At 42.1% G+C, this 27,973-nt stretch overlaps 1 protein-coding gene across 1 annotated transcript in view; it reads right to left on the bottom strand.

The window, feature by feature from the left end:
* PPP2R3A (protein phosphatase 2, regulatory subunit B'', alpha) overlaps positions 1 to 27,973 on the bottom strand; it is a 42,369-nt gene that overhangs the window by 10,752 nt on the left and 3,644 nt on the right. The window contains exons 2-7 of the mRNA XM_010140568.1: positions 15,154 to 15,414; positions 12,867 to 12,970; positions 10,321 to 10,423; positions 8,386 to 8,460; positions 2,976 to 3,062; positions 464 to 620 (exon numbers count right to left, since the gene is read on the bottom strand). Coding sequence (XP_010138870.1) covers positions 464 to 620; positions 2,976 to 3,062; positions 8,386 to 8,460; positions 10,321 to 10,423; positions 12,867 to 12,970; positions 15,154 to 15,414 — 787 coding nt within the window. The remainder of the gene's footprint in view (positions 1 to 463; positions 621 to 2,975; positions 3,063 to 8,385; positions 8,461 to 10,320; positions 10,424 to 12,866; positions 12,971 to 15,153; positions 15,415 to 27,973) is intronic.

Raw genomic sequence — 27,973 nt, forward strand, 5'->3', positions numbered from 1 at the left:
GAACCTGGGGAATGGAATTTCACGGTGAACTCAAGATTCTCCAGAGCACATGTGCAAGCTGAGAGTCACCAAGCTACTCTGGAATTTTGCTCGTGCCTAATGAGACTGCACTTCAGCAATCTTTGAAGTTCACACTGCCTTGTCCTTCTTGTTTCTACTTCCAAGTTGCTACCAAACCCTTAGTAAATAATAAACAAGTTTCAAGACGTTATTTTAGCCTGTCCTTTTGGCAGTGACCCACCCGCGAACAGAAGCTCCCTCTCTTACTCATACAGAAAATAGCTTGTACTGCCTTTCTCTGTGTCCAAGCCCCTACAGTTGGCTCTGTAAATCAGCATTTGTGTAAGAGATAGACTCCATTTAAATTTTTCTGAGGCATCAAATTAAAGCTAGCCTTACTCTTAGTGGGAATATTCTATTTTCAGCAACCCCTTTGTCCCACCACAGCTTGTGGGCAGCATACCTTGATCACTGTACCTAGCCAGATCCTTCTGGCTGATGTAAAGATCATGGTCAGTGTCCAGCTCCCAGAATTTACAGTATATAACATAGAAGTGCTCGTAGGAGAAATAATCTGTGATCTGATTTATGTCGTCCTCTTCTTCCAAAAGAGCAAGAGTCTGAAAGAGTACAAATAAAGTGGGAAGTTAAACCGAGACAGAAGAGGCAGTTCAGCAGCTGAAGTCCTCCAGCCTCTGTGGAAGTTGGGTGAACACAGCTCAGAGCCAATCCAAAACACAGCCTTTCTCCCCTATAGGAGATTTTTTTGCTGCATTCCTTTAAAAGCACTTACAGAGCAGATGGCTTGGCCATCCTGGTTAGCATGTGTATGCACAATACTTCTGCCACTCCTGTGAACAATTTCTGTTAATTTTCAGCTAGAGAGAAGAGCAAGGAAGAAAAACAAGAACACAACTGTTGTCTCAGCTGGGATCCATTATTTGTGAAACATTTCTGACCTGCACCAGAGACTCTTACAGCCATTTACAACAGCGACTCTGCAGGTTTCCACCAGCACTGGGAGATATATATCACATACTCTTGCCTGGTTCTTGAAGGGCAAAATCAGGTCTTGCTCCAGACTCATGCCTGGACTGGGGAAGGAGGGATGGATCCCCAGCAGATGAAACCAATCACACTGATTTTCCTGGGCTGTCACTGACAGGAATTAGACCAGTTTAACTGAGAGGCTTAGACAAATTTCCAACTGTGATATGTTAACATGTCTTGTTAGAAAACATTTGGTGACAATGATCATTTCATTAACACTTCACACCCACCTCTGTCCTTCCATCCACTGCACCCTCCCACCAGCAGGAGAGTATTGCATATTTACCAGTGCCACCTCCCTCCTTGCCTTTTTCCTAGTGCTGAGGCCATGGGACACCAGGCAACCTTTCCAATTTAATACATTATGGCTGCAAGAATGTGAAAAAGCTAACACACTCAAGTAAGCTATAGGTCTGCCCTCCCGGCCTCTCAAAAGGAAGGTGAAATATGGCCTAAGAGCTATCCCAGGCACATATCCCAGCTATGCCCAGTCTGGCAGCCTTGGTGGCCCTTCTATCCATAACCATAAAAGCAGATGCTGTGCTATATGTAGGCACTGGTAGTTCATTGTCAACTTCCAGTCATCTCCATATCCGAGGAACCCGATCGAGTCTCTCCAAAACACTCACATCCTGCTATCCACCAGGTTCAATAAAGTTGCAGGCAGGGACAACAGGACTGCACTGCCAGACCTGCACTATTCTGACTTGCTGACACTCAAATGTAAAACCCCCTGATCAGCCACTCACTAGCCTCTTCAGATTCTTCATGGGCCTCTCCATCCCCCTGCAGATGATAATCACTTGGAAAGGTTTTTCAATAGCTATTTTTTTTTTAATTCATGCCAAAATATGCCATTTACACATGCAGCACAGAACTACCCAAGTGAAATTATGGTTCCAGAGCTGAACGGTCCTGCTGCAGGAGATGAAAGACAAAGCAAATCTGCAAGGAAAAGGAGAGGAGTGTACAAAGGGAAAAAATGAGTAAACAAAGATGCAGGATAAGCTGGGAGCATTTGTTTATAACAGAGATTAGGGAGATACAGGGATCAGAGGGGTTGGACTGGCATGAGACAATCCAACTGAGCACTGATTTTTTTTTTTTTTAGCTGACATGATCAGTGGGGCAGAAGATGGAGGACTGTGAATTCATGCTTGAGACTTGAGAAAGACAGCATACTACATCTGGAAAGGAGAAGAGGATGCATGAGGGAAGTCTCTACTACTTCAGCTAAGTCCTTAAGCTTTCAGCTTAAAGACTTTCTGGCTTTTTCAGCTGTACTGGAGTTGAGCAGCCTTAGACAGTTTTAACCTGGTACTCTTGGGCAAAATAGAGAAGAGAGATCCAAATCCTGAAACCTCTGCTCAGCATAAGACATTGCAGGGACTGTAACAAGACCTACGTTTCATTCATCAACCTTTCTGAAGAAATCTACTGCAGAATTGGAAATCAGCTCCCAAGATGCATGGTCTTGCAATGACACTGCACAACATGCCTGACCACCTGTCAGTGGGCAGATTGCCGGTTCGGAGTCAGGAAACTGGCTGTCTTACCCCCCACGTGTTGTAGGCAATCCAGCAGCTATTCTTGGCTGCTCAGTGAACCACTTAACATAGGTGCACTGCTGTGCCTTGCTGCCTTTTCTCTTTAGCTACATCAGGAGCCAGGAGTCAATCTGCTTGATCTAACTTCTTCAGAGTGGGTGCACAGCCACCCCGTGACCTTCTATCAGTGCACTCCTGGCCACTCCAGTCCCTGGTCATCTCATCACTACTCCTTCATGAGCTCCAGCACTCTCCTGGCACTGGGCATTTGCCCTACCTCATTACAACACAGGCACAGCTCCCTTGCTCTAGAGTGCACAGCTTCAGGAACAGAGGCATGATGCATCCTCTGTCTTGTTCAGGCAGAAACCAACATACCTGCAAGAAGTTGCTTTTCCTCAGCTCTGTTAAAGTGATCTTCCCAGACCAGGATCGATTGACTGTGTAGAATATTCTCTGTATAACCTGCAACACATGGACTGTGTTTGTGAAATCAGTTCCTGAAGTATACCAGTTTGGGAATTTAAATGCAGTAACTTTATTTGCTCATCCTATGAGGACTTCTTTTTGAAAACCATATTTTTTTTTTTTTGTAGATACTATTATCCTTAATTCACTATGCTGCCTGAAAGTAACGTTTCTGAAACAGTATTATCCATTTCCACTCTGCAAATATTTTCACTGCTCTTAATTCACATCTTTGAGTATACAGATGCATTATTTGTCAGGAAATATGTTCAAAGTGCTGGCGAATCACTTTGAAACAGTTTTTCAGGTTTTAGGCACTGTAGCTTGCATGGATCTTAAGTGAAAGGGTGTTCGCCAGAGGAAAAAAAAATAAATCACGACTTTTGAAGAGGAAATGGGACGTGCCAATGAAAGCCGCAGTTGATGTCTGACCTGTCGTGTCTATAACAACGCTCATCCTCTTGGTGGCTCCACTGAAAGCATGCAGTTGAGATTATCCGCCTGCATTATCTTAGGTAGGTGTTAACCTCAATTATCTCCTTTACTGATCTGCCTCTAGTGAAAGTTGAGTAAAAAGCATGGGCGAGAAGGCACAGACTTCTGAAAACCCAAGAGAAACTGTTCACCGTTTCAGACTGAGCACACTCCCAAGTTCCTAAAAAAAGCAGGCTGAACCCCTCCTAGTCTGCTCATTAGCTTGTCAAATATCATCACAGAGTGGACAAAACACAATTGTGTGATCGAGCACATCCAAGAACAAAGTGTAACAGGAAAAACAACAAATATCTTCAAAACAGAAATTAGAAATCACTGGTTTGACTATCAGCATTGAAATCTATGGAATATATATAATCCTTGTCAATGAAACCTAATACAAACAAACGTCTGAAGTCTCTGACATCCTGTTGATATATTATCCTAGAATTTCAGTAAGCTTTAATAGTGCATATTATTCCAACATGAAAACCCGTTCACACAACCATATGTACATTACAGGGGTTAATCCAATTAGCACATTAAATGGGATGGGTTTATTTGGTAGCTAGACTTAGCTTTGAGAGTGGGCAATCAGCATTTAAAAGACAAGTACTGGTTCTTAGTCAGAACAGATCTGGAACCAAGTATAAGACTGTTGCTAACAGTCTGCTTTGGGACACACAGATTACTGAGATAGCAAATGCTGCTGAGCACAAATAGTTTTGAGAGCAACAAGAACAATTTGAGGACTTAAAACGTATCCTGAAGAGACGGAACTAACATATTCAACTTAGCTGAACACGACACCTATTGGCAGCTATCCTGGTCCTTAAAAGCCTGCATGGGGAAATGTGGGACAGTGGGAGAACTTTTCGTGTCTCATGAAATATGTAAGTAGAAAGCGTGAGATAAGCCTAATTCAGACACATAGAGCAGCACTGGTGTTACACTGCCATTGATTAACCTCTGGGACAACTCCCAAAGAAACACTGCAAGCTCTTTATCGCTCCTCACTTCCAAGATGGATGTCCTTCTGAAGTTGGGTGTCAATTCAATTAATAAACAAACAAACAAATCTATCCTAACTATAGGAGTTCTCCTAATCACTGAGCAATGTTCTATTGAAATGGCCTGTGTAATGCAAGAGGTCAGACTAGTTAATCACAATGATCTTTTCCGGTCTTAAGCACAATGAAGAAGTTGTATGTTTGTTTCTTCTTTAATGCCTTTGGCAGCCACTGCCCATTCTGGACTCTATTTTTGGACTTTGTTTGGCCTTCAGATTGCACACCAGCTCACAGACTGAAGTGGGTCTCACCTCATATATAACCCATTATCACACCTGACAACTCTGTAGCAGTTCTTAAAGACACTGGGTTTCACACCATTCCAAGGACTCAGAAATAACAATCCCAAGAATCAGAAAAAGGACCCCTAAGAGCAATTTTTCCTTTTCCTCTGCCTGCGGTGTAATAGAAGACAACAAAATATCCCCACTTGTGACATGTAAGAAACGGTTCCTCTATCAGACCATATGGATAAAGACGTTCCATCTGCTCTCTCTTCACCTAGCTGTAAAAAATACGGCACTCGGAGATGAAATGGGATTGCTTTTAATCTCTTTACCATGTCCAGTCATCCAGTCACTCTGTTCAAGCTTTATTATTCAAATAATGGTCCAGCCCCAGTGGATAATATATAGTGTATAGATCAGTATAAAACGTCAATACTTCTCTCTTTTCCAGATTATGAAAAGCAAGCTGTCAAAAAAGCATTTGGGAAACTTCCTAGAAGGTAATTACACAGCCCAAGATGATGTGCGGCATTCAAGCCTCTCTTGTCCATTATGCCTCACTGAAAGCCATAACTGGCTTCGTTTTTCCCAGCATGGAAGATTATTTATTCTGAATTCAGTACATAAGCCTTTGGAAGGGGGAGTCCTTGCCTATTTGCCAGTTATTCTCATGTAATTTACCTCCAGGACCCAAACCATTGAAGGGCAGTTCTAGACCTTTCCCCAAGCTTCCCATAGAAGAACAAAAGCAGTATCATTTCTGGAAAACCCTACAAAGCTTTATTAAACCCTGTAGGCCATCCTCCCCCTACACATTCACATCAGTAACACTGCATAAGCTGAAGTATTTTTCAACAAGCAATATGTTTTGCCAAGTTGTTTTCAGTTGACTCAGCTTTTCAACAACAGCACACAGTGCTAACTCTGACCCTTGTTTGAACATTCAGGGAGAAGTCACATTTTAAAGCTTTTACAATAAATGTCATGTGATATTCTGCATCATCTTCACCAGCTTCAGGAGTTAGTCTCTGCTGAAAGAAACACAAGTAGATTAATATACAGCAATACAACAGCTCACAGACATTGACAGATTAAAATAACAGCCTACTGTATCCAAAAGGCACCTCTAAAAGGTGCAGTGGTACGGAAAAAAAAAAAAAACATGCATCTTACCCATACTAGACTGTTAGCTTATTCTCCAGGTGATTTCAGCCAAATGATGCTGTATCCAGCAACGTACACAAAAGCCCTTATCTGTAACACAAAAATATAATGTAATTCTTGCACTGGCAGCAAATAGAGCACTATGTCACTGTAAGTAGGTATAAGACACTCTACCTTAAAGGGATCAAAAGGATCCAAGTAGTCTCAAAATCCAAGGACAAAGCTGTTTTCTCCATTACCTCCTGGTGAAAATACTGAATTTTGTAACATTTAAAAGAGGGAAGTGCCAAAATGTCTGTGAAAGGAGAGGTGAGAAATAGGAACTCCTGGTATCAGAGAGGAGAGCCACTGCTACAGTGGGCCAAGTACTGCCGGCTCCAGATGGGAACAACCTGACCCAAGAGACTGACTGACGTCTCCCAACGTCTTGACTTTGCTCCAACTCAGTGATCTGGCCAAGGCCAAACACACTGAGCTCCGAAGGAATCCGTCTGTCAGCAGAGACACCCAGAACGGCATTATCCTGCCAGGGTAAGGAGCTTGTGCAGGACATCACAGCTTTGTAAGTTTTGCCACTACTCAAAGCTTGCCTCAACCACAAGCACCACTGTTTCCTGGCTGCCTTGGAGCAAGCATAAGAAGCCACCTCTGTGGGCATTATAAGGGTGCCTAAAGGCTCAGACTGAAGTAGGAACGTGCAGCGGAGATGCAAGAACCACCAAGAAGCACTGAGGAGCTTCACGTACTCATGAATGGTCCATTTCTGTGACTGCTTTATGGTGGTCACACAGGACCTCGCCCAGGCACAAGGGAAGTTGTGGAAAAGGAGTTCACCTTTTCAGTGGCAGCCTGCACTTCAGTTATCTTGAAGTGCAACCTCAGCTTCACTCAGCTGGTCTCTCGGACCACAACACGCATTGCACCCTGATGAGGTTCAGAAAGTGCAGCAAGAGCGATCATTTGGGGGATTATTCTACAAAGAGAGTTGGGTTTTGCTTTTACTCCCTCCTTTAAACCCCCAAACACACAGGAATGGCATGTGACTCATGAAGAGGAACCTGGAAAGGCAGATACACAGAACTTCCTTTGCCACCACCCAACAGCCAGCACCAGAACAACCATGCATTGTATCTTGACCCACTCACCAGCAAAGAACGACTGATATTGCAGTCGGAAACCGATGCTAGTGTGACCTTAAATCTTTCAGCTCTCACCCCTCCATATACTTTAAACATGAAATATGAGGGTACATGTGCCACAGGCAGCTTCCACACTCCCCCGTTCACGTGCCTCCATAACTCCCTGGCCACTGTTGTACCTACTCTGGTCAGTTACTGTGCTTAATGTACCTGCTGTCTTGCTCCTTGGCATTTAAATATGTTGATAATACACTGATGTTCACTGTCATGTTCAAGCACATCTAAAACATTTAGAATTGATTCTTGTTATACATTTTCATAAAACATTAGTGTGCCAGTTCAGTGTTTGCCCAGAGCAACAATGTCTTTCTGCCATCTGCTCCTTGCAGAAAAGCAGTAAGCCCTATGCCTGCCAGTCATCACCCAGCTGCCAGTCATCACCCAGCTGCCAGTACGTGGTGCAGCTGGCCCCCATGCAGACCCTGGCAAGCAAACAGGAGAAACTTTAAGCCTTTGAGCCCTGTTAGGATACAGCTCCCATCAGGTCTGTCATTATGTGAATTCGTTACCGCTGCAAAGATAAAACATCCTAACATTTATACCTTTTATCCACATTCATACCCAACGTGAGACAAGCTAAAGGCTTAAAAAAAGTACAAAATTACTCAGCTAAAGCACCGGTCTAACTGCTGACTGCGAGGTTGGAACAAAGCTACGGAACAAGACCCAATACCAAACAATAGTCACAAAAGCTTGGAAACGCAAAAACGAGATAGGCTTTCCGGCAAGAGCGAGAGGCAGGAGAGTCGGACCGTAGACCCCTGTGAGCAATAGATGCTTTGTACCATGGAACAATCGCACATTCTCCATGCTTAAGTGACAGAAATCTTCAGACACACAGCCTTCCGTGTCTCAGCAGCCCAGCAGAATTAGCACTAACTTATCAGCTCTCAGACTAAAGAAGGACCTCTCATTTCCTTCATTAGAATTAAAGGCCAAAGACTTTGGTTTTACAGATCTGCTTAAGACCAGAAAGAATCATTACTAACCTTTTGAATAACCTCTTGCGTACACAGGCAGATTTGTGTTTCCTTTGGAAGCAGTTCTTAAAATAACTCATTACCAGTAATATTAAAAACACCTGCTTTTTTGAAATAACTGAAGGATTTGCTGATGGGAACAGTGACAAATCACAAAGTAAGGGTTGGTCCAGCACTATCACAGGAGATCAAAGAAACCAGCCTACCGTTGTAATATACCGGGAATGGAACTCCGGAGCATCCTTCAGGAACGTCAGGCCAGGATGCGTTTCCACCACATCCTGCAAGATAAGACCAAATAAAGTGAAATAGATTTTCTTCTCCTTTTAATGTTTAGAAGTTACTGGGTTTACAAACCAAGACTTTTGCTTACTTTTGAAACTGTACTTGCAGCATTAAAAAAAAAACCAATAAAACTGAAATGACGTCTTTTAATCTACAACGAGAATCTTCTAGAATTATAAGTAGAATACATTTTCTGGACAATACGCACCTGTGAGGCCATTTTGATTTACTTAAGGACAGAAAAACAAAGGAAGAGTTAGTGAGTAGATGAAAACTCATTTTCATTGAATGAGACAAAAAAATTAAGTTAGTTGTCCATGCAACCACCTCCTCTCCAAGATCTTTTTTTCCCCTCCATTCATTGAAGGTATTAACATTTATTAGAGCTAGTTGTAAGAAATAAATATTCTTTGAAAGGTTGGGAAAGTTACCTTTTAAGTCCTCCACAACAACGAAAGCTCTTGTGAGCCTCAGAATGCATGTAAGAATGATCAGTGCTTTTTCAAGTTACTTGAACTACCTGAGGAGATGCCTCTTTCTCAAGATCAGCTTTTTGTGAGCCAAACACTGACTCACGTTGCCAAGTCTGCCAAGAAGTGGATGACCAAAATGTGGAGAAACCACTCAGATCCGGAATGAATCAGTTCAGACCCTGTATGAATCAATGTCTGTAATTTCTACATGTCTGACAACTCCATCGTTTGAAAGCAGCATTCAAGGTTTTGCTTTGTCTATACCACGACATGGCAAAGGAACAGAGCAGACGCAGTGCCTTCAGGGGCGCGATACGACCAAGTTTTGGCCAGCCTAACTTGATGTCTAATATGATGGTGTAATATTGCTAGAGACTGGTTGACTGACAAACAAGATTGTACATGCCTTTGATTGCACCAGTAGCTAAGAAGCAGAGCGGCAATCAATCAGGAAAAGCAGTGTGCCCAGGGAGGAAAGATAAAAGGAACATGAAAAAATTTACCCATCACAGTCCCAGTTTTGTTTGACACAGAAACATCCAGGGCAGACACAAAATCTTTCCCCAAAGCAGCACCTCCACAGAGGTTTTGCATAGAGGGGAGCACAGTGTGAGAAATCTAGGGATACGTGGAAAAGCTCAGAAAAAGTATCAACAGATGATCAGAGAAGCAATTGGACCCAATCTGCAGAGAAACTATAAGGAAACCCTAAACCTATCCAGAGCCTGCCTAAATGGCCACAAATAAAGAGTGATACTTTGCTTTGTTAAAAATACCACATGAATAAAAGCAAAAGAAAATGACATCAGGATGCACATATTTAACCTGAACATTAGGGAAAATAAATCAGCAGTGAGACTTACACACTAGCAGGTTTAGAGGCATATACAGAACAACTGGAACTGCAAAATTTTTTGCAAAAGATTTCCATGTGATATTGTATTTGGTATCTTACTAAAGAGATTCAATTATAATTGTCTTGTCAAGCAACTTTTCCACCTTTTCTAATAAGCTTTTATGTTGTGTTTGAGTATCAACAACCCCATGCGTTTTTCCCAATAACCACCTAGAGGAATGGAGCAAATTTCAGCCTGGTTACCAGGCACTGATAAATACAAATCCTAAACAAGAGACAAAATGCTAAATAAAGCTTTAACAATCCTCAGCGACTTTAACAAGACACGTAGCTGGTTGGCACTTATGCAAAATACTCCACTTAAAATGCTTATTTCTATTCCACTCCAAAATAAGCCCCACTCAGGTGCTGTTGAAACTAAAGCTCTGCATATCCTTGGTAAACATTAAAAGACATGAAAATAAAGAAGTTACAAAATAGGTGTGGTGCTCTCTCCCCATGTGTTCACTGCGAGCTGTTGCAGGTACCTGAAGCAGCGGGATGAAGTCCTCGTGTTCTAGGTACTCACAGCTAGGCTTCGCTAAAAGGTACGTGAATCTGGAGGCATCGTCATGGCAGTTACGTAGGATTCTACAAGAGATGAAGAGTTACTCCAAGCACTTTGTACCTCAGAGGACAATCACAAACTACAGATGGATTATGAAGTGCCTTATTACACGTTATGCAATACTGTGAATTATGCAAAGTTGACCTCAGACTATCAGCATCCATTGTCTGCAGTATCTCTCAGCAGCAGCCAGTGGAGCTTTGAATCACATTAAGGCTGCTGTGAAAAACAAGGTTTCTTAGCAAGTAACCTGACTTTTCAAAATGCTGCATACTCGCTGACCTCATCTGAAGTCCAATTTAATAATACATTACTGTATTGCAATTTTTGAGGAAAGTGACTAAATTGTCAACCCCAAAAAATCACTCCCCAGAAGGGAAAAAACCCCATCCCTTGTTTATTACGGCACAGCCGGCTACTGTGCACTGAGGTCGTGGAGAACAGCCTAATGAAAGAATTAGTAAAACTCAGTATTTAAAGAAGCACGTAAACACATTCCTTAGATTGACAGTTTGCATCTGTGACATGGATTCTTGTTTCTGCTTTCTTCTAATACAAAATACTATGCTGGCCAAAGATATCACAATTCACTCCAAACAGAAATACCCTTAAAAATGGAAACTCCATGACATTTACCCAGTCACTACTGAACACCTGTAACAAAAGAGAACATTTGGAGATATCATCACTAAGTTGTTCACATAGTATAAGGGAAATAAATTCCTCACAAAATTACCCTGTATTCTGTGAAAATACAAATGCACTGTTAATTATTTACTGTGAGTGATTATTCACCCCCCTGCTCTCCCGAAAGCATATGAACTTATGTTGAAACATAGTACCAAAGTGGCTGTAGGTTTCCTGCAGAAATCACGCTGTAACCGGCTTGCCACTAATTCTGGCCTCACCGCCTTACCAAAAGCAGACTTTACAAAAACCCAGGGTTTTTTAATAGGTCTTTGAAAAGAAAAAGATTTAGTGGCTGACAATCAATCCTGTCAGCTGCACATTTGTATAATGCTGTCAATCGAGAGATACATTCTAAGCCAGCTGGAGAGAAGAGGTACTAATGCTTTTGCTTTTTTTTTTTTTTATCAGAATCCCAAAGCCATGTTTTGGCAACAAACTAAAAGATCTGATTTTTCAAAGTATTCTATACCCAGCAATTCCTATTGACTTCAAATAAGCATGTAGCATTTTGAAAAGTCTGGTCGCCTGCTAAGACACTTGAAAATAGGTGTCAGCAATGAAAGATACCTGTTTTAAAGGTACCGCTCTGTTCAGATATCTGTAATCTAACTTTACCGGAAACACTGTATTTCCTTCTGTCTATTATGTTTCCATTATGTCTATTATGTTTTGTAACTGTCAGAGGGGAAGGGGGGTGTGGGGGTGGCAATTAAAGTGAGAAAAGCATACAAAACTTGGCCTGGAAATGGTGTGGTTAAAAGACTTCAGAAGAGGAGTATGACCACAGCCTGCAAATATCTGAAGGATGTGAAAGTCAGAGGAGTAAAAATATGTGATATCATATGTGAGGGATTAATTAGGAGTAATTGGAGGAACCTAAGGAAGGAAAAAATGTTGTCTGTGTTAAGCAAAACTTACTGAACACAGTCACCCCTAACACTTCTGCAATTTTGCCAAACTGGAAGCTGTTTTGACATTATTATCACAGGAAATACTTTGGGAACTCAGGGTTAAAGGCCACTTCAGAATCTGAAGAGCAACCATTAAGTCAAAAAATTAGAACTCTCTCTGGATATGAGATGGAGATGTTGTTCAGGTGTTTCACAGAGCAAACTAAAGCCTGAATTACTCCAGAGGGAAAAAGATTAGGCAGGAGAGCAAGTCTGTTCCATCTCACACCTCTAATTCAAGCACAATATACTCAGAGCTCTTAATTTCAAAAAGAAGCCTTGACAATGCTAAGTAAGTGACTATCAAAACCCACAGATTTATTATATAGCGTAGGTGAGGAAGGTTCTAACTACGAAAGCTCCCAGAGTATCCACTTGTGTGATGCTTCTTTACTTTACATTCCTTCTTCCTGATCTGTGAAATTATCACACGCCTCCTCTCCCCATTCCCAAACAGTGCTTGCTTAGTGCACTAGTGTAGCAGCAATAAGTGCGGAGATAAATATCCAAAATCCACTGACATCTATCAGCCATATCTGAACACCCAACGTACTTCCAGGGAGCGTGTTAATAGATTTCATACACCAATCAAAAGAGAACATCTCGTCACCTCTAAAATTGCTTCCAAGTTTGTTGATGCAGCATAGGAACAAGCGTTCAGGGAGTTTGAGGGAAGAAAACTTAAGCTGATGAAGATTTTTAAGCCATTTATTTTCTCTACTCTCAAGAAGAAAATGATTGGAAAAGTCTGGTGGAAGAAAACGAGGCTTCTATGGCAGGCTGTCCTCTTTTTCCAGAAAGAGAATTTTGCATTTGCTCTACTCACTTTCTCCACATAGATACAAATGAGTGTACGGATACACATCCTGCCCTTTCTCCTCCTGATGCATTGAACATCGGTGCTTTCCAGTAGAGTGGGCAGCCACATATCTGTAATCAAACACCAGAACAACCATGAATACAAAAGCAGTCACAAGAAGAGCCTGCTTGCTTACACAACAAATTTACCATCAACTTTTCCATAAAGGAAATAAATCAGTAATGGCTCTCGCCTTAGTCAAAAAGCTATTTACTGTATGCCAAGTTCAGAATCCACAAATAACTTTCTACTTTGTCACATACCTTTTTAGTAGCTGAGAAATACATCCTGTCAGGCTAGGAAACGGATCAGAGACTATCATGCCCTTAAGCTCTGTCTTTGACTGACTTACCTTAGAATGGTAAGCCGTTCGCTATATGGGCTGACTTCTCATTGACAGCACAGGAACATCAATTCTAATTATAGACAACTAATGATTAAATACCTGATGGTAAAACAATTCCCACCTTGTTGTTTTCAGTGCAGTGCCTTCCACCCAGAACAGCCCATTCAACCAACAATGCTAGAACTCGGCAGGATAACAACAAAAAAAAAAAAAAAAAGAAGAGAAAGCACAAACCGAAAGAGGCCGATTCCAGCAAAAGGAACACAGCTACCTGAACACAACTTTTTTGACCAGCCTCTGCAGAGGCTGCTGGCTTTCAGAATGGTGATCTATGAAAGCTCAAGCACGTTGTACTCTAACGCCTCAGAAAAGCTGGCTTGAAAATGGCTTTAGACATTCAGCTTCTGACACCTTCAAGAAACGTCCTCTTTGCCACAAATATCTTTCCATGACTCCTGAAAAGGTATTAGAACATCTGCAAAACACAGGCCTTGGAGGGAGCACAGCTGATTCAGGCCAGGCACAGGTAAGAATGATATCACATCAAATAGAAGGAGGAATATTTTGAAGCAGTTGAGACATCATTTCTGCTTTCCCCACAAAAGCCTCTTTCACATATTAGGCAAGACTGTCCTGCAAGTCCATTCTCAACTTTTTGTCTGGGCCTGCTTTGGGAACCCCAGTCAGTATAAGAACTGCTTTTGGATTTGGCCATCCCTGTGTCAGGTGACCGTACTTCTACAGGTGTTTTTAGTTACTTGGAGGAAAGAATAACATTTACTCTCTGCTGCTTGCTTTGTGTAGCTGGTTCTCCCACATTTATTTCAGAGCTCCAAAACTAGTACCATTATCGAGAATCCCAAGCAAGCCTTACAATAGCTAAATGGTGTGGAGCACACCCTTGTAGAGACAGATGCAGAGACTAGACAGAAAGGCAGAGGTCTCTGCTACACCAGCCTCCCATTTTGCCTAGTGTGAACATGACAGGCCACACAGTTGTCCGACTTGTCATAAAATCAGTTTCAAACTTATTTTGGTCAAGCAAATAAGTTTTTCTGTTTATGTCATTTACCAGTAATGCAAATCAATCCCTCTAAAAGCAAACAAACAAAACCAACCTAATCTCGCCTTTCAGAAAAATCTTCCTTCTTGGAAAACAAGTGCTCCCCTTGGACAGAACTTCATTGCTCAATCTACAATGCCAAAGATGCATTCAGGGCAAACTGAACATACGAGATATGTCTGACAACTGCTAGTTTTAGATCAGTGTTACTAAAAACCATGGTTGAAGGAGAGGAAAATAGAACCACCCATCTGCACGCTCCCACACAAGGGCTGTGTTTTGTTCCCTGAAGCCAGAAACTCATTAACAGACTGTAACAACTCCAAGTCTGCTGACACCTGCATTATGGATATTGAACATACGCATCTCAGGGGCTGAGAGTTGACTAAGCATCTCCCTCTTCCATGTCCAAGGAAGCATAGGCTGGAAACTGCTTTCTCAAGCAACACTGCAACAGTATACATACACCGTGTCCAGATTAGTGGGACAGCTAACCACAAAGAAGGTAGCTGGCACTACCTGAAGCCACAGAGGCAGACTAAGTTTCTGCTGTCTTCTGAGCATAACTAAGGAGGAACACAAAAACGAAAACACAAATTGCATCTGGTAAGAAATGTGAAAGGACCGTTTCACAAATCAAAGCAAAGAAAGAGGATACACATCAGATGTGACCAACAGCAAACTGAGCTCATTTTTGTTTACTATTTTCTTAGTCTAAACTAAAACATTCAGAGCAAAAGGACCTTGGTTCTTTTTTCACTAAAAATGAGAACAGCTGAGAGATATTTCATTAGTTTTAGTTTCAGTCTTTCTCTCCAAAAAATAAAAACCTAAAGAACAGTTACCTTAGCAATTTTCCCCATTTCACGGATGTTTGCTTTCTTGTCTTCAAACTCTGCAAAGGCTTCTTCAATTCTGGCAATGATTTCTTCATGATTAGTGCAGACATTCGGAAGTCCTTTAGGGAAGTAGAAACGTGGAATGTTTATTGACAAAGGGGTACTGCTGGTGGCTTTATTCACAGGCAGAAGAGTGCAAGGGCTAACGGCAGAGCTCAAAGGGACTGAGGATGAAGTTCCAGGTTTCTTCTCTTGTTTACTTTGAATCTGAAAATACAATGAATAACAAATACTTTTTAACAGCATGGCATACCAGCAGGAGAAAGTGGTTTGTGCTCCCAGCGATTAGGGAAAAAAACAAAACCACCAACTATTAAATTATAGCTCAGGGATAAAAATGCATGTCTTAAGTAGCCAATTAAAAAAATTATGCTCTATCAAACATTGCAAATTTAGGATATGACACATCTGGTTTTCTGTAGTTTCTGCGCATTACGTGTGCATGTAGCTGTGGATTATGATATACCATTAAACCACAACAGAACACATTCTGCAATTCAGCAAAACCATAGAACAAGAACAATGTTATTTCTTCTCGTGCTGGTCACTGCGTTGTCATTTTCTCCCATGACTACCACGTGGTAGCTCTGCCATCCTAACACTCCTCTCCTGTCTGTAATAAACACGTGGCTCATATGGTGATCCCCACTAGATTTTAAAGAATCTCTGTGATCTAGTTCTAGTTATACATCAATGCTTTTTAATAAAAGGCAGTGTTTGGATTTAAGTACATAATGAGATCCTAAAGTAGGTAACTTCTCAGACATGGGAGGGAACATTTTTAAAATGAAAAGTAGTTACAGTATAAGCAGCAGAATTCAGATGCTGGAATGCCAAGGGATGACAAATTCCCTATTTCCCCATGAACACACACTTTCCCGGGAAAAGGTGATAGCCTTGCCTATTGCACAACGTTCTGAATGCAAGAGTTATTACTAATATAACAGCATATGTGATAAGAAGCTAATAAGGCAATAATCAAGTAAATACAGCTGCAACTTTCAGTTTGTGTATTCTAACTATCTCAAAACAAAATGGTTTTAGGATAAAGCAGCCAAGTCTGAGTTCACTAAATACAGAGGAATCTACATGATGAACTGACTAAATTCTTTGCCTTACCACTTTCCAGAAACTTGGAGCTTTCTTCTTCACACATAGTGAATATCCCAACACACCACAGGCTTGCATTCAGGAAGGTAAGGAAGTGAGAACTGTAAAAGCTTCCTTAAGCCCTGTTTTAACCTGCAGTTTAGAATGCTTTAACCCATTCTTCAGAGACAGTCAAACCAGACATGGAAGGGTACTCCTCTTTTTCACTCCTCTGCTTCACTGTTCTTTCTTTAAATAGGGAGGTCTACTTCCCTCACCCAAGTGCTGCCCACTTCAGGAGCAGGAACAAAGGTTTTTTGCACACGTCTGCCAGCCGAAGCATACTTCTGTTCCGTAACTGCTCTGCACAGAACACGTTAACCCGGAGCCCAGGTTTGAGTCCTTCTCTCCTGCGTCTTGCAACACAGAAAATGCCAACCATCATTTTCAGCCTTCAGGATTTCCAAGTCTATCAATACCAGTATTTGGAGTCTGTGCAGTCCTCAATACGGCTCTTAACCTCTGGAGAACAAGCCTGACCACCATCTCTTCTTCCTCCCATATTCCTTTACTTTTCTTACTCTCTCACATACTGCACATCTTTGTCCCTGATCCTGAGCAATGCTGGAGCACAAAGTGGGCCAGGTCTGAGGCTCAAAGTGCAACTGGGACTGAAAAGGCTGTGGCATAGAGCAAACATCAGCCCTGGTTACTCTGTCCTACAGTATGACAATGCAGGCAGGTGATCCGAAATGGTGGCAGGGATTAAGCTGGAGGAAAGTTGGTCGCTTTGGGAGCAGCAGTTCACCAGATTAAAAGCAGACAACCCTTCTCCTGGCTTCCTTTTGCTCTTTAGGCAGTAGCATAAGAAAAGCAAAATCCAGACAGGCTGAATGTGTCTGGGGAGGGAGCACAAGGCCCCAGGGCAGCCACTGCTGCATGTTAGAGGTAGATGAAGATCCAACCTCCTTCCATGGCTGCTTCAGTAAAGGAGGCTAAGCAAGAGGGGCAAATAGAGCTGCCTGAGACAGGCCTTCTCAGGAAGCCTCCATCTGTTTAGGAAATAGAGGGTTAATGAATCTGATCTTGGTGTATAGGTCAGATCAGTGAGCCGACTTCGAGAACTCTCACCACCACTTCTCCTTTTGCAACCTGCCTCCCAGCCTGTCTGCCCTGCCCAGCTAGTGGTTTTTCCAGCCAGAACCGAACTCCTCTCAGTAGTTTTCATTTTCTGGATTCCAGCAGAGGGGAAATACCTGCTAGTCTCTCACAGCTCCATATTCAAACAAGCAATGCAAAGCTGGAACAGACAATGAGGTGCCAACTGCAGCCACTTGACTTCTGTAATAGGATGCAGTTTGCCTTGAAGACCCACTTCTCAAACAGGTTTACTGCTCATTAATCTCTTCAGTGCACACATGAACTCCTAGCTGTGGGGACTGTGACGAACTACAAGAAATTACTCAAATTTAACAAAAAGGTCCACAAACCAAAAGGAAGCAAACCAACATTTTGTTCTCTCAAAGAACACTGACTCTTTACAGTAACAACGTATCCCTTTTCCCTTGCAGTACAAGAGAGTGATAAAATTTGATTTTTTTCCCTTGGAAGGCAAAGAGGCATCCCCAAAGCAGACCACCACAACAGCATTGTGCCATTTTCCTTCTCTTCTGCATACCACATAGATCCCAACGTGGCACAAGACTTGAGCTCATCATCGTGTAGCACAACTCATACGTTCTGCCCTGGCCTCCACCTTCTGAAGAGCAGAGCAACTCATTTTCCTCCAGGTACTGCCAGAGTCAGCAACGCTTGGTACCAGCTCACATAAGACACAAATCGGGACCCAGGAATCTACATTAATTTCCTGACCCATGACCACAACACAAGCCAGAAGGTTAGACATCTATAGGAGAAATACGGAGAATGACACTAAGCTTCAAAGTAGGGAGTCAGTTCAGACACAGGTTTGCAGCTGACCTTCCCAGTAAGACTGAATGACTAACTCCTGCTCAGTCCAAGTCAAACACGGTGGCAGCACTGTTCACGGATGGCTTCTTTTCAGAAGATTCTACTTCAGGAATAGAAATTAAATTTAACTCTGTATTCTGTCTTCTCATGTAAGAAACGAGCTGTCTACAACAACATGAAAACAACAAGCAGCAACTAGTTCTTGAGGATCCTGTTTCCAAGAACAATCTTGCAAGTTAATACTCTGGGATGGGCATAACCAGAGGTCAACCACTATGGAGGCATCAGGGAGTTAATGACAACTATTTGTGAAAAAATGAAGGGGGCGATACGAGGGAAATTCTGTGGGAATTCCATGGAAAAAAAGAGTTTCTTATTGTTAACCTTAAATGCTATTCGCTTAGAGGAAGCATCTCTCCAACAAGGATGTGCGTTTTCAGAAAGGGCAGCTAAAGAAAGGAAACTACAAAGACTGTAGTAAATCGTTTAACTTTGTTACCAATAGCTAAGAAACTAATTTTTTGTTTTTCTGAAAAGGAAGGTGAGATTAAAGCCCATTTTTAGATACTGCTCTAGAGCATAGTCTAACTTACCTTAATTAAAATCTATCCACTGTATCACCTTTTGCCAGTCACAAAATTTATTTATGGACAGACTAAAATAGTGACATCTGCCTTATAAATAAACCAGGCAGAACTACAGCCTCATTGTAGCTACACAAACAAAGCTACACAGAGACTAAACCTCTGCCATCCAGGCCTGTATCTCACAGTCTTACCAGTCCCAGCAAAAAACTCCAGCAAAGGAAGTAGTTTCACATCAAGTGCTCAAATACATTCTGCTCCTTTCTCCTGGCCCCAATATCCCACAGGATCCTAGATAATAAGTTTACCAGTTTCTTGTTTTTTTTTTTTTCCAAATGGGTTCTGTAATCCTCTCTCCTAGGGTACAGTGACTCAGCCTGGTTTCTCACAGTCCACAGTGCTGACTTAATGTCTCCTTCCAGTTTTTACAGTTCCTGCCTTACTGAAGTCTAATGGTAACTGGACATAAGCCATCCTCAGAGATCATCAGTTCTCCAGAGCTGATTTGTATCCATCGCCTGAGACTTGCTCTTCCTTTCCTTCCCTGAAGCCCTTTCCCATCATTGTTCTGCTGCCCCTTTCTAACCCATCTCTAAGGACGGCAAGAACAGCAAAGATTCATCTGCACATGGCTCCCAAGAGCAGGAAGAGGAGAGACTATGAAAAAATGCATTTGTGGATAAAATCTTTTTTACAATAAATCATAAACTCACCAGCAGAAACAAAGTCCAACTGCAGCAAAACAAAAAGGAAAACAAACTCTACCCGAGCAACACAGGATCACAGAAGGATTCAGGTGGGAAGGGGCACAGGGCTAACCCTAGGGCTAGATCAAGTTCTTCATGGCCTATCCAGTTGAGTTTTGAAAACACAGAACTTGCACGCCTCCCCTGACAAACACACCCTTCCTGCAACTGCCATCAGCCCACACTCCAACATTCCATGGAGAAAACAACCAGTGTGCATCCAAATTCAGACACACAGGCAACAGAGGACATAGATCCCCACTTGTCACAGAAGCCCCACTGCAATTCTCATCCATCCCGGTTTGCAGATGACACTTACCTAGGGGGAAGGCTGCCATGATTAAAAGCAGAACCTCAGGTGGAGAGGCCTTGACAAGCTGTTCAACTAGTTTCATGAGAAAAGATGCCAAGGCCTCTACCTGAGTACAGCACCCAAACATTGGTTCAGGCTGGGAACCCGCTGGCAGAGCAACAGCCCTGCTGAAAAGGATGTGGGGGAGATGGTGTGCACCAGGCTGAACACGAGCCTGCAGCACTGGCCAATTTACAAATAAGGCAAACTATGTACTAGACTGCCTTAGGACTAGGGCCAGGAGAACATGCGATGTTACTATCTCCTCTGCCTGACACCAGTGAGGCTGCATCTGGATACTGCAACCAGTTTTGGGCCTTCACTGAAAAAAGGATGGGGGAAAGACTGGACAAAGATCTACAGAAGGGAAATCAGAGTGCCAGAATCAGAAGCACGTGGCATGACAGACTGACGGGCTGGGCCTGTTTAGCCTACAGCTGTCTGAAGCACAGCTACAGAGATGACAGGGTCAAAGTCTGTAGTTGTGTAAAAGGGGCAACAGCCTTAAACTGTAGGTTGGAAGGAGGTATAGCCTACAAGAGGTCACCAGAAGGGGATGGGGGAATCCCTATACTTGGGGAGTTTTCAAGACTGGGAGAAAGCCAGTGCTGATGTAAGAAGACTATTCCTAACACTAGGTCACAAGCGAGATGTTGTCTCTACCTCCCTTCCTACCTCCTACGGGAGGATCTCTGGTCTTTCCATAAACAGTCCTGCAAAAGATAAGCAGGACAACTGAAATTCACAGCTTTTCAGAGATAGGGGGTTTACCAAATACCTCCTCCTCCTTCGCCTTCCTGGCCAACACCTACATGTTCCACAAGTTACCTGTATCAGTCATCAATCTGTTCCGTATCACCACCTTATTACCTTCCCTCCTGCTAGCACTTTTTCTGCATTTAGTGAGCCAAATCACACCTACTTTCAGGTCATCTCGCACTAACACACTCAAGTCACAAGGTATAACCCCACAAAGCACGAAAATGTACATCTCACTGCTGCCAAGTGGAAGAACTCCCAACTCTGTCCTCCATGCCCAAATGTACACTGCACCTAGCGTCAGCTCCAAAGCTTGCCAGACCCCTCTGTGAACTGACTTAACCCACTTGGAAAGGCAGAAAACAGTCTTGGCTTTTTGCTGGGTTATATTCTACTGTGTTACAAGTTAAACCAGCTCAAAGAAAGGCCCATGAGGTCCAGTGCAAGACAGGAGTGATGCACAGTGAGGAGGTAGCAAGAGGGACCAAGTACTGGAAGAAAAAGACCACCATCTTTTCAGTTGCAATTGCCCGCTGCATTAGTTCACTTGTCTTGGGTCTGCAGCCCCAGGCAGTTATTCTGGACACATTTAGCAGTGAAGTTTGCTGCTCCTACTTCAGACAGGGTGGAGGGCTCATGTACCAAAGGCTTATAAATTTTTCCAGTGGGTCTGCTAGAAGATCTTATCTCTCCCTGCAAGCATAACCTGACAATGTCCTTAGGTGATCAGGCTAACTCTGGAGTGTGAACTTAGCTGTGCAGCATGGTTCCTGTTAGCCTCTTCTAAATTGCTTGTAGTTCCCCCCCAAGCTATTACTACACATTATTACTTCATGCAATTCTCCTCTAGGGAGTGAAAAACCACATTCCAGAGATTAACCTCATATATGTACTCTAATCTGTCACCAGAAATCATGAAAACAACATGCACTACAATATACTCTGGAGCAATTTTAATAGCTGTTTCTCAGGAAACAGCTGCTCCGCTCATAATTTCAACTTTTTAACTTCCTCACTGGGTCACAGATTATTTAAATATAGACGAAGCTCAAGATGGGCTGATTTCAGCATACTGTGACCCCCTATAAATATGGGGTGGCGTCCATTTGGCGTCCTCACATAAATTACTCCAATCTTTTGCCAGTTGTCCCAGAAAGCGAGGAGAGCAGCTGGGATTTACCAAGTAATATAGCCACGGTATATTTCCTAGCCAGTGAAATACAGCCAATGGAATATTTCCATTTCTTTGGCTACACCTCCATGATGTTAAAGGTCTCCCTCAGCCACAGCTCAGATATAGTAGGAAACAGCACAAAGAAGCACCTTGTGGTGGTAAAATCAAACACCAAAGCCAGGAAGGCTGGTCTGTGCACAAATTTGTACAGTAGAGCGCGCAACCCACTGAGTACAGCAGAATGTTGTGGTTGTTCCATGTGCAACAAGAGCCATTTGGAACAATCACATACGAAAGAGTTTTTCTTACAAAAAACACCAAAAAGATTTAACAGTCTTACACTACCTCTCCCTATTATTAAATCACTGGCCTTGCTGTTAATTTTTTCCTCTTGTTTACAAAGACATTTTACCTCTGCAATCTAAGCCCAGCAGGTTTATTTTTAAACCTCCTGGTATCTAGCTGCAAATAACTTTCTGCAAATAGACAAGCCTGGAGGGGACACAGTTTGATTCTCTGATCCAATTAAAAAAAAATACAACGCAACAGGAAAAAAAAAGAGAAAAGAAACACCAAGAATTCAAACCTGGGCCTGTTGGAATGACTTCAGCCTCTTCTTGAATCGAGATGGAAGAACAAAGTCACAGCCCTTCGCAAGAAAAGCTAGCTCCCCTCCTAAGTCTGGGTCTCTCCGCAGAGAACTCTCCTTGATCATCATCCTGGTCAGCTCCTAAGCAGATGCTGCACTTTCCAGAGGGGCACAGGGACTCTGTAGGAGACCACGTCAAGACCAGCACGTTGCTTTCTTGGTTTTGTTTTTTACTGGCAAAAAATGGCAAATGGCTTCAACATACTATGTCTTCTCTCTCTTCACGAGGACAACATCTAGAGACTTTCACTCCTGAAGCCTCCTTTTTTTAACTGATATTAAAAGTATCTTTCAGTACCACCAGGATCTTCTGCCTTCTTGTAATACTTTAATTGAGAAACATGATCTACAACAGAATCTATTTCCCTGCTGGCTACATGACAGACAATCTGTCCTTGGCTTGTAATAGGCCAGGGGTAATATGGGAAAGGAAGCACCCACCACCACTACCAAGAGTTCTAAAATTAGAAGCACTGCAGAAGTGGCTAAATATACCATCTTCCCCAATAGTTTTTACTTTATGTGCTTCAGTGCTGAAAGCTGAAGTGCAAACTTGCATCAGGCTCAGTAAGAGTTAAACCACATGCTCTCAACCAAGGCCCGCGCACACATGATGCTAGTGGTTTGAGGTCCTCCCTGCTTCTGAGGTGACCAAGCAGACCAACATCAGTTCCCACTCCCAACCAAAGACTGTAATTTTCAAAAACCATAAATTTTTCCTTCTTGCTTGGAAAAAAGCAATTCATCTAGTTTCTTTAACGACAAGCAAGCACATAAAGATGATCTTGAATAAAAAGCTCGGCAGTCTAAAGCAGTTCTTAAGAAACAGTTTCATAATGACACTAAAATGCACCATTCTTTTTATTCACTTCCCCCATAACTCTCAAAGCAATTCTCCGTGGACAATAGTCTACTCTTTCTCTGCACAACCTTGAGCAAGCAGACTTCAAACTCTTGCTCAGACTTTGCTAGGCTTGTTAAAAGTGTGGTCTCCCTCTCCTATTGTGTCAATGGTGCTGAACAAAGGCCTAAATCCAGTTCCTGCTACAGAGAATGAACAAACGCCTTGTTCCACAGCCTGCTTTCCCTGCTTGACTTTAGAAGTCCGAGCTGCTTTCCCAGTTTACTTTCTAAGCTTCATAACACAGAACAACATCCAATTACTAGCTAGTAGGTGTTACTTTTATCAAGATACTGCATTTGAAAAGGTCTCACTGAGCTTCAGAAACAGAAAACTTTTATTGGACATGTGCCTTTGATGTCCTTTTCTGGTTTCCTGTAGAAGGCCTGAAGTTAATACAGCAATTACAATACAATTACACTTAATGTCACTTAATGTGACCAGGCTACAGATAGACACAGAAACAGCCTATCCAAAAGGATGCTTTTATCGTCATAGATCTGGCGTTGTGCAGTTAAACAGGCTATTTACTAAAGGAGAGAGGCTTCCAGCTGACATTAACAGCAATTTTTTTAATGACTTCATAAATCTGTATCAAACCCCCTAGGTTTATTTTCTCTCCTGTTGCTCTCAATCATCAGGCCATGGTCTGACAACTTGGGCTGCAGAATTCAGCTCTTCAAGAAAGAAGATTTGAACAAGACCATAGCATAGTTTGGGTCCCTTTAGGTGCCCATAACTATGCCTGAACTGTGCAACCTGGGAACTAAAAAAAAAGCTCTGAAGTCTAGATGTATATTCACGGCTACAGGTCCAAAGAATCACAAGGTTATTACAATGTCATCAGTCCACCCTGCTGCATGCCCTGCAAATGAACATGAAGCCTAACAGAGCTACAGAATGAGGATGGGAATGAGAAAAGGAGCCCCAAAAAAGAAAAAGGTAGGCAGCAATGTTTTTTCTGTAATTGCCACTAAGCAAAGATTACACAGGTCCATACACAATAGTTTTGGAATAAATTTTGGTTTTCTTACTCTGACATGTTTTTCTAAACATTAAGGCAAAGCCTCAAGAACCTGCAAGGATCCACTGTACTGGAAGTCCTGCACATCTCATACAGCAGCATGTCAAAAGGTGATTTATTTTAAATCATCTGGGTCAAGGTTACTTACTACTTCAATTGTACTCTCACCCCGCTTACAGACTTCCACTTCTCTTACAGAACTGCAGAGGAAATGTAGTCCAAAGAACCCCTCATATCTGTGGCCAGGTCCAGACCAGCTACAATGGCCTTTAAAAGCTCTATGCATGAAAGTGACATAGTGGTCCAGCAGCCGCTAGCTGCTACTTAAAAAAAAACCCAAAACACTCACATACTTTTCATTCACAAATTAACCAGCCACAAAAGATCCCAGAAGTCTGGGTTTCTTTGCACTGATTACTTGTGTTTTTCCAGGTTATCTGGAGGCAAGGCTTGCTGTGTCTGAATTCCCATTTTTCACTATAGCAGGTCCCTAGCATGGTCACACGTAACCTCAAAACACACGAGGTGGGTATAAATGAAAACATACAGTAATATGAAAAATTGATAGTAAGAGACTCTTATAGCAACAGTTTCAAAGTCAACTGGCAAAATCCACAGCAGAAAAAGCTGATATCAAGAGCCTAAAGATCCACTGAACAAACTGCAGTCAATTTTAGAAATTTCTCCCTGCTGTAAGTGTCACAGTTTAAAATGTGAAGATGAGAGACGTCAAATCTAAAGAGGTGTCAGATCAGACATCAGACCATAGATAGAATGAGGCTTAGTCCTAAAAGATTTGGATGATTTAATCATCAGACTTAGCTGTACCCCAAAGCCTGGCTGCAACAATTCAACACACTCCGCATGGCTGAGAAGGGCACCAGCTTCAATTGTTGTCAAAATAGTTTAAACTGTTTCAACAACAGTGTGACTTTGAGTCAATGAGGCTGAAAAACTTGATGTGTATCTCTAGGCTTTGTTTCACCTACCTTCATATGTCTACTTAAAGATAAATCAACTTCACACGAGGAGAGACTATCTGCCCTGGTTACAGGATGTGCCCACATGCCATGAACACGTCCCTACGTTTTCGGTATCAGTTATTTTCATTCATAGAACACCAGGTTAGAAGGGACCTCAAGGATCAGCTGGTCCAACCTGGCTTTAATTACATCCGATTTTTTTTTCCTCTGTATCTTTGATTCCGAGATACTTCAAGGTTCACTATTTTAATTTATTTCAGTAACTATTACTGAACGGGGTGGGGGGGAAAAGCCCCTTTTTACTCTTTGGATTTAGAAGTAATGAATAATTGATGCTTGAAAAGAGTGCAGATTGTGCGTATAGCTTAACTGACAGACATTATCAACACCTGATCAAAACATGTAAGCTCATTTTCCAGAAAAAGTTTTACATTCTATTCTGGATGCATTTTGAGAAAATGTGGTTATTTTATTACAAAGTTAAAGTCACTATGATGTTACAGAAACCACATTTTGCAGTTAATCACCCACACAAGATCCTTCATAAGCACAGCATTAAATTAGCAAAATTAAGAACACAGAATTATGAAGTAGCTATTTTTGAAGGGTCAGAATCATAAAGTTGCCAGGCCAACCTTACTTTTATATGATTATGAAAGACTTAATTCCAGTTGGAGCCATTTTCAGGCCACTCATTTAAGCATGCAACATAGACATTTTGATACAAAAAAAAGCAAGGTGTGTGGCTTCAGGAAAACGTTTAGAGCACAGTGAGTTAGGAACACTCTTCCAAGAGTGCCAGCAACACCCAGCTCATCAGTCCTTCAGGAGAGGCAGGATTAGATAAATGCTACCTAGAGCCAGTCCAGAAGAAACATGTGGCAGCAGTGAATGGCCTCTGGGTACCTGACTCAGGGCACTACTATCTGAGAAATACTGCTGTTAGACAAGGTGGTCTGAAACCATTTATCAACCCTGCAAACCGTAAACCCTCTGCTCCCAGATGCAGTCTCTATCCAGAAATAGCTGTATCACCTATTTGACTTCAGTGTGCACAATTCGGATTACTAATCTGGCAGAAAAAACCCCCAACTCAAATTGCATACAAGCATCATAGTCTGGATAAAGAAAGATTTGGAACCATGTAAGAGCAAGTAGAGGCATGGGGGAGAGGGAAGCAGGACTGCTCTTTCTTTCTGGCTCACTACACCATGAGTAATCCTTTTGAGAAGAGATACCCAGCAGAGGAAGGACAACAACAACAAAGAGGCCTCTTTTCATGGCAAACGCTGGTCCTGGTCTCTGCTCCCAAAATTATTCACAAACTTTATCCAACAGCTCTTAAAATAAAACCCACGAATAGGACTTGGAGCAGAGCCCTGCGCTACTCAAACCTGATTCTGAAAACAGAAGGACTACGTTTCTTATAAACTTTCCTAGGGTACTTTTGATCGAGTACCAAGTATTCTTCAAGCATCAACTGAATTTAAATAGTTTGTCAAATTAGCCATCCTGTACAGGTGGCAGACCAAGGGCACAGAGAGTTTAAGGTCAAAAACATCCACCACTGACTCTTCCAAGGACTTTGCATAAGGCAACATTTTCCACCAAAGGCAGCACCCTTTCCTTTCCAAAAATACCCACTGACATTCAACACTTCTGCAGATCAGGTCAGAGAATCCCAACAGCTTCACCTTCTTCACTATCCACTGGTTCTAGTTTTGCCCATTTCCCTCACACCTGCCAGTTCACCCAGGATTCCTTATTACCTTCCTATCTAGAGACAAAAAAATATAGATAAATATTTGGGGGTTTTGTTAGCCTCTAACAGACAACTAAAAGGTTTTCACTGAACTATTTATTTCAGAACAACGTATTTTAAAAATTCAGCTCAAGACAGGCACACAGAACAGGTAATTTTAAAACAAATAATTGGAGGTTTAGAGATAAGCAATGGAAAATTGGATTCCAAAATGGGAAATGTTGGACAGCATAGAAGTATGCAATGCTTCCTGGCCTGCCTGAAATAAGCACGATGCACTCATTATGTGCTCTGTAAAACTGATGGACTTCTTGAGTACTCATTTCCTAGTTTCTAAATATTTTGGTTTTGAAAATGAAGAGGCAAGTAATTCTATTGTTCTCTGTGGACAATCATAGTTGGTTTTATGATAAAGGGAAAGTGTTGCCAGTATAAGTTAGCACAGATTACAACACAGACAGGCCAACTGAGACAGCCAACAGTCCAGTCTGAAGCAGCTCTCCCTTTCCTTTTTCATTGCTTAGGATTTGAAGGATATTAAAACTGTCATGACTTTCATAAATGAAAGCTGCACTGTGTCTTCATCATAATAGATCCCTGGGGTTTTTGTGTGTGCACACAACTATTCGATAACAGCTTTATGAGCCCTAAGAAAGTATAACAAATATTTTATATATTATTCATTCAGGCATGTATGCGTAATACTAAACCAGAATCCACACATTGCTCCAGCCAGATCCAGAGTTATCCAGGAACACGGATGTATTCCCTA

Source organism: Buceros rhinoceros, unplaced genomic scaffold, assembly GCF_000710305.1.
Source record: "Buceros rhinoceros silvestris isolate BGI_N320 unplaced genomic scaffold, ASM71030v1 scaffold6977, whole genome shotgun sequence".
Classification (NCBI taxonomy): Eukaryota; Metazoa; Chordata; class Aves; order Bucerotiformes; family Bucerotidae; genus Buceros; species Buceros rhinoceros.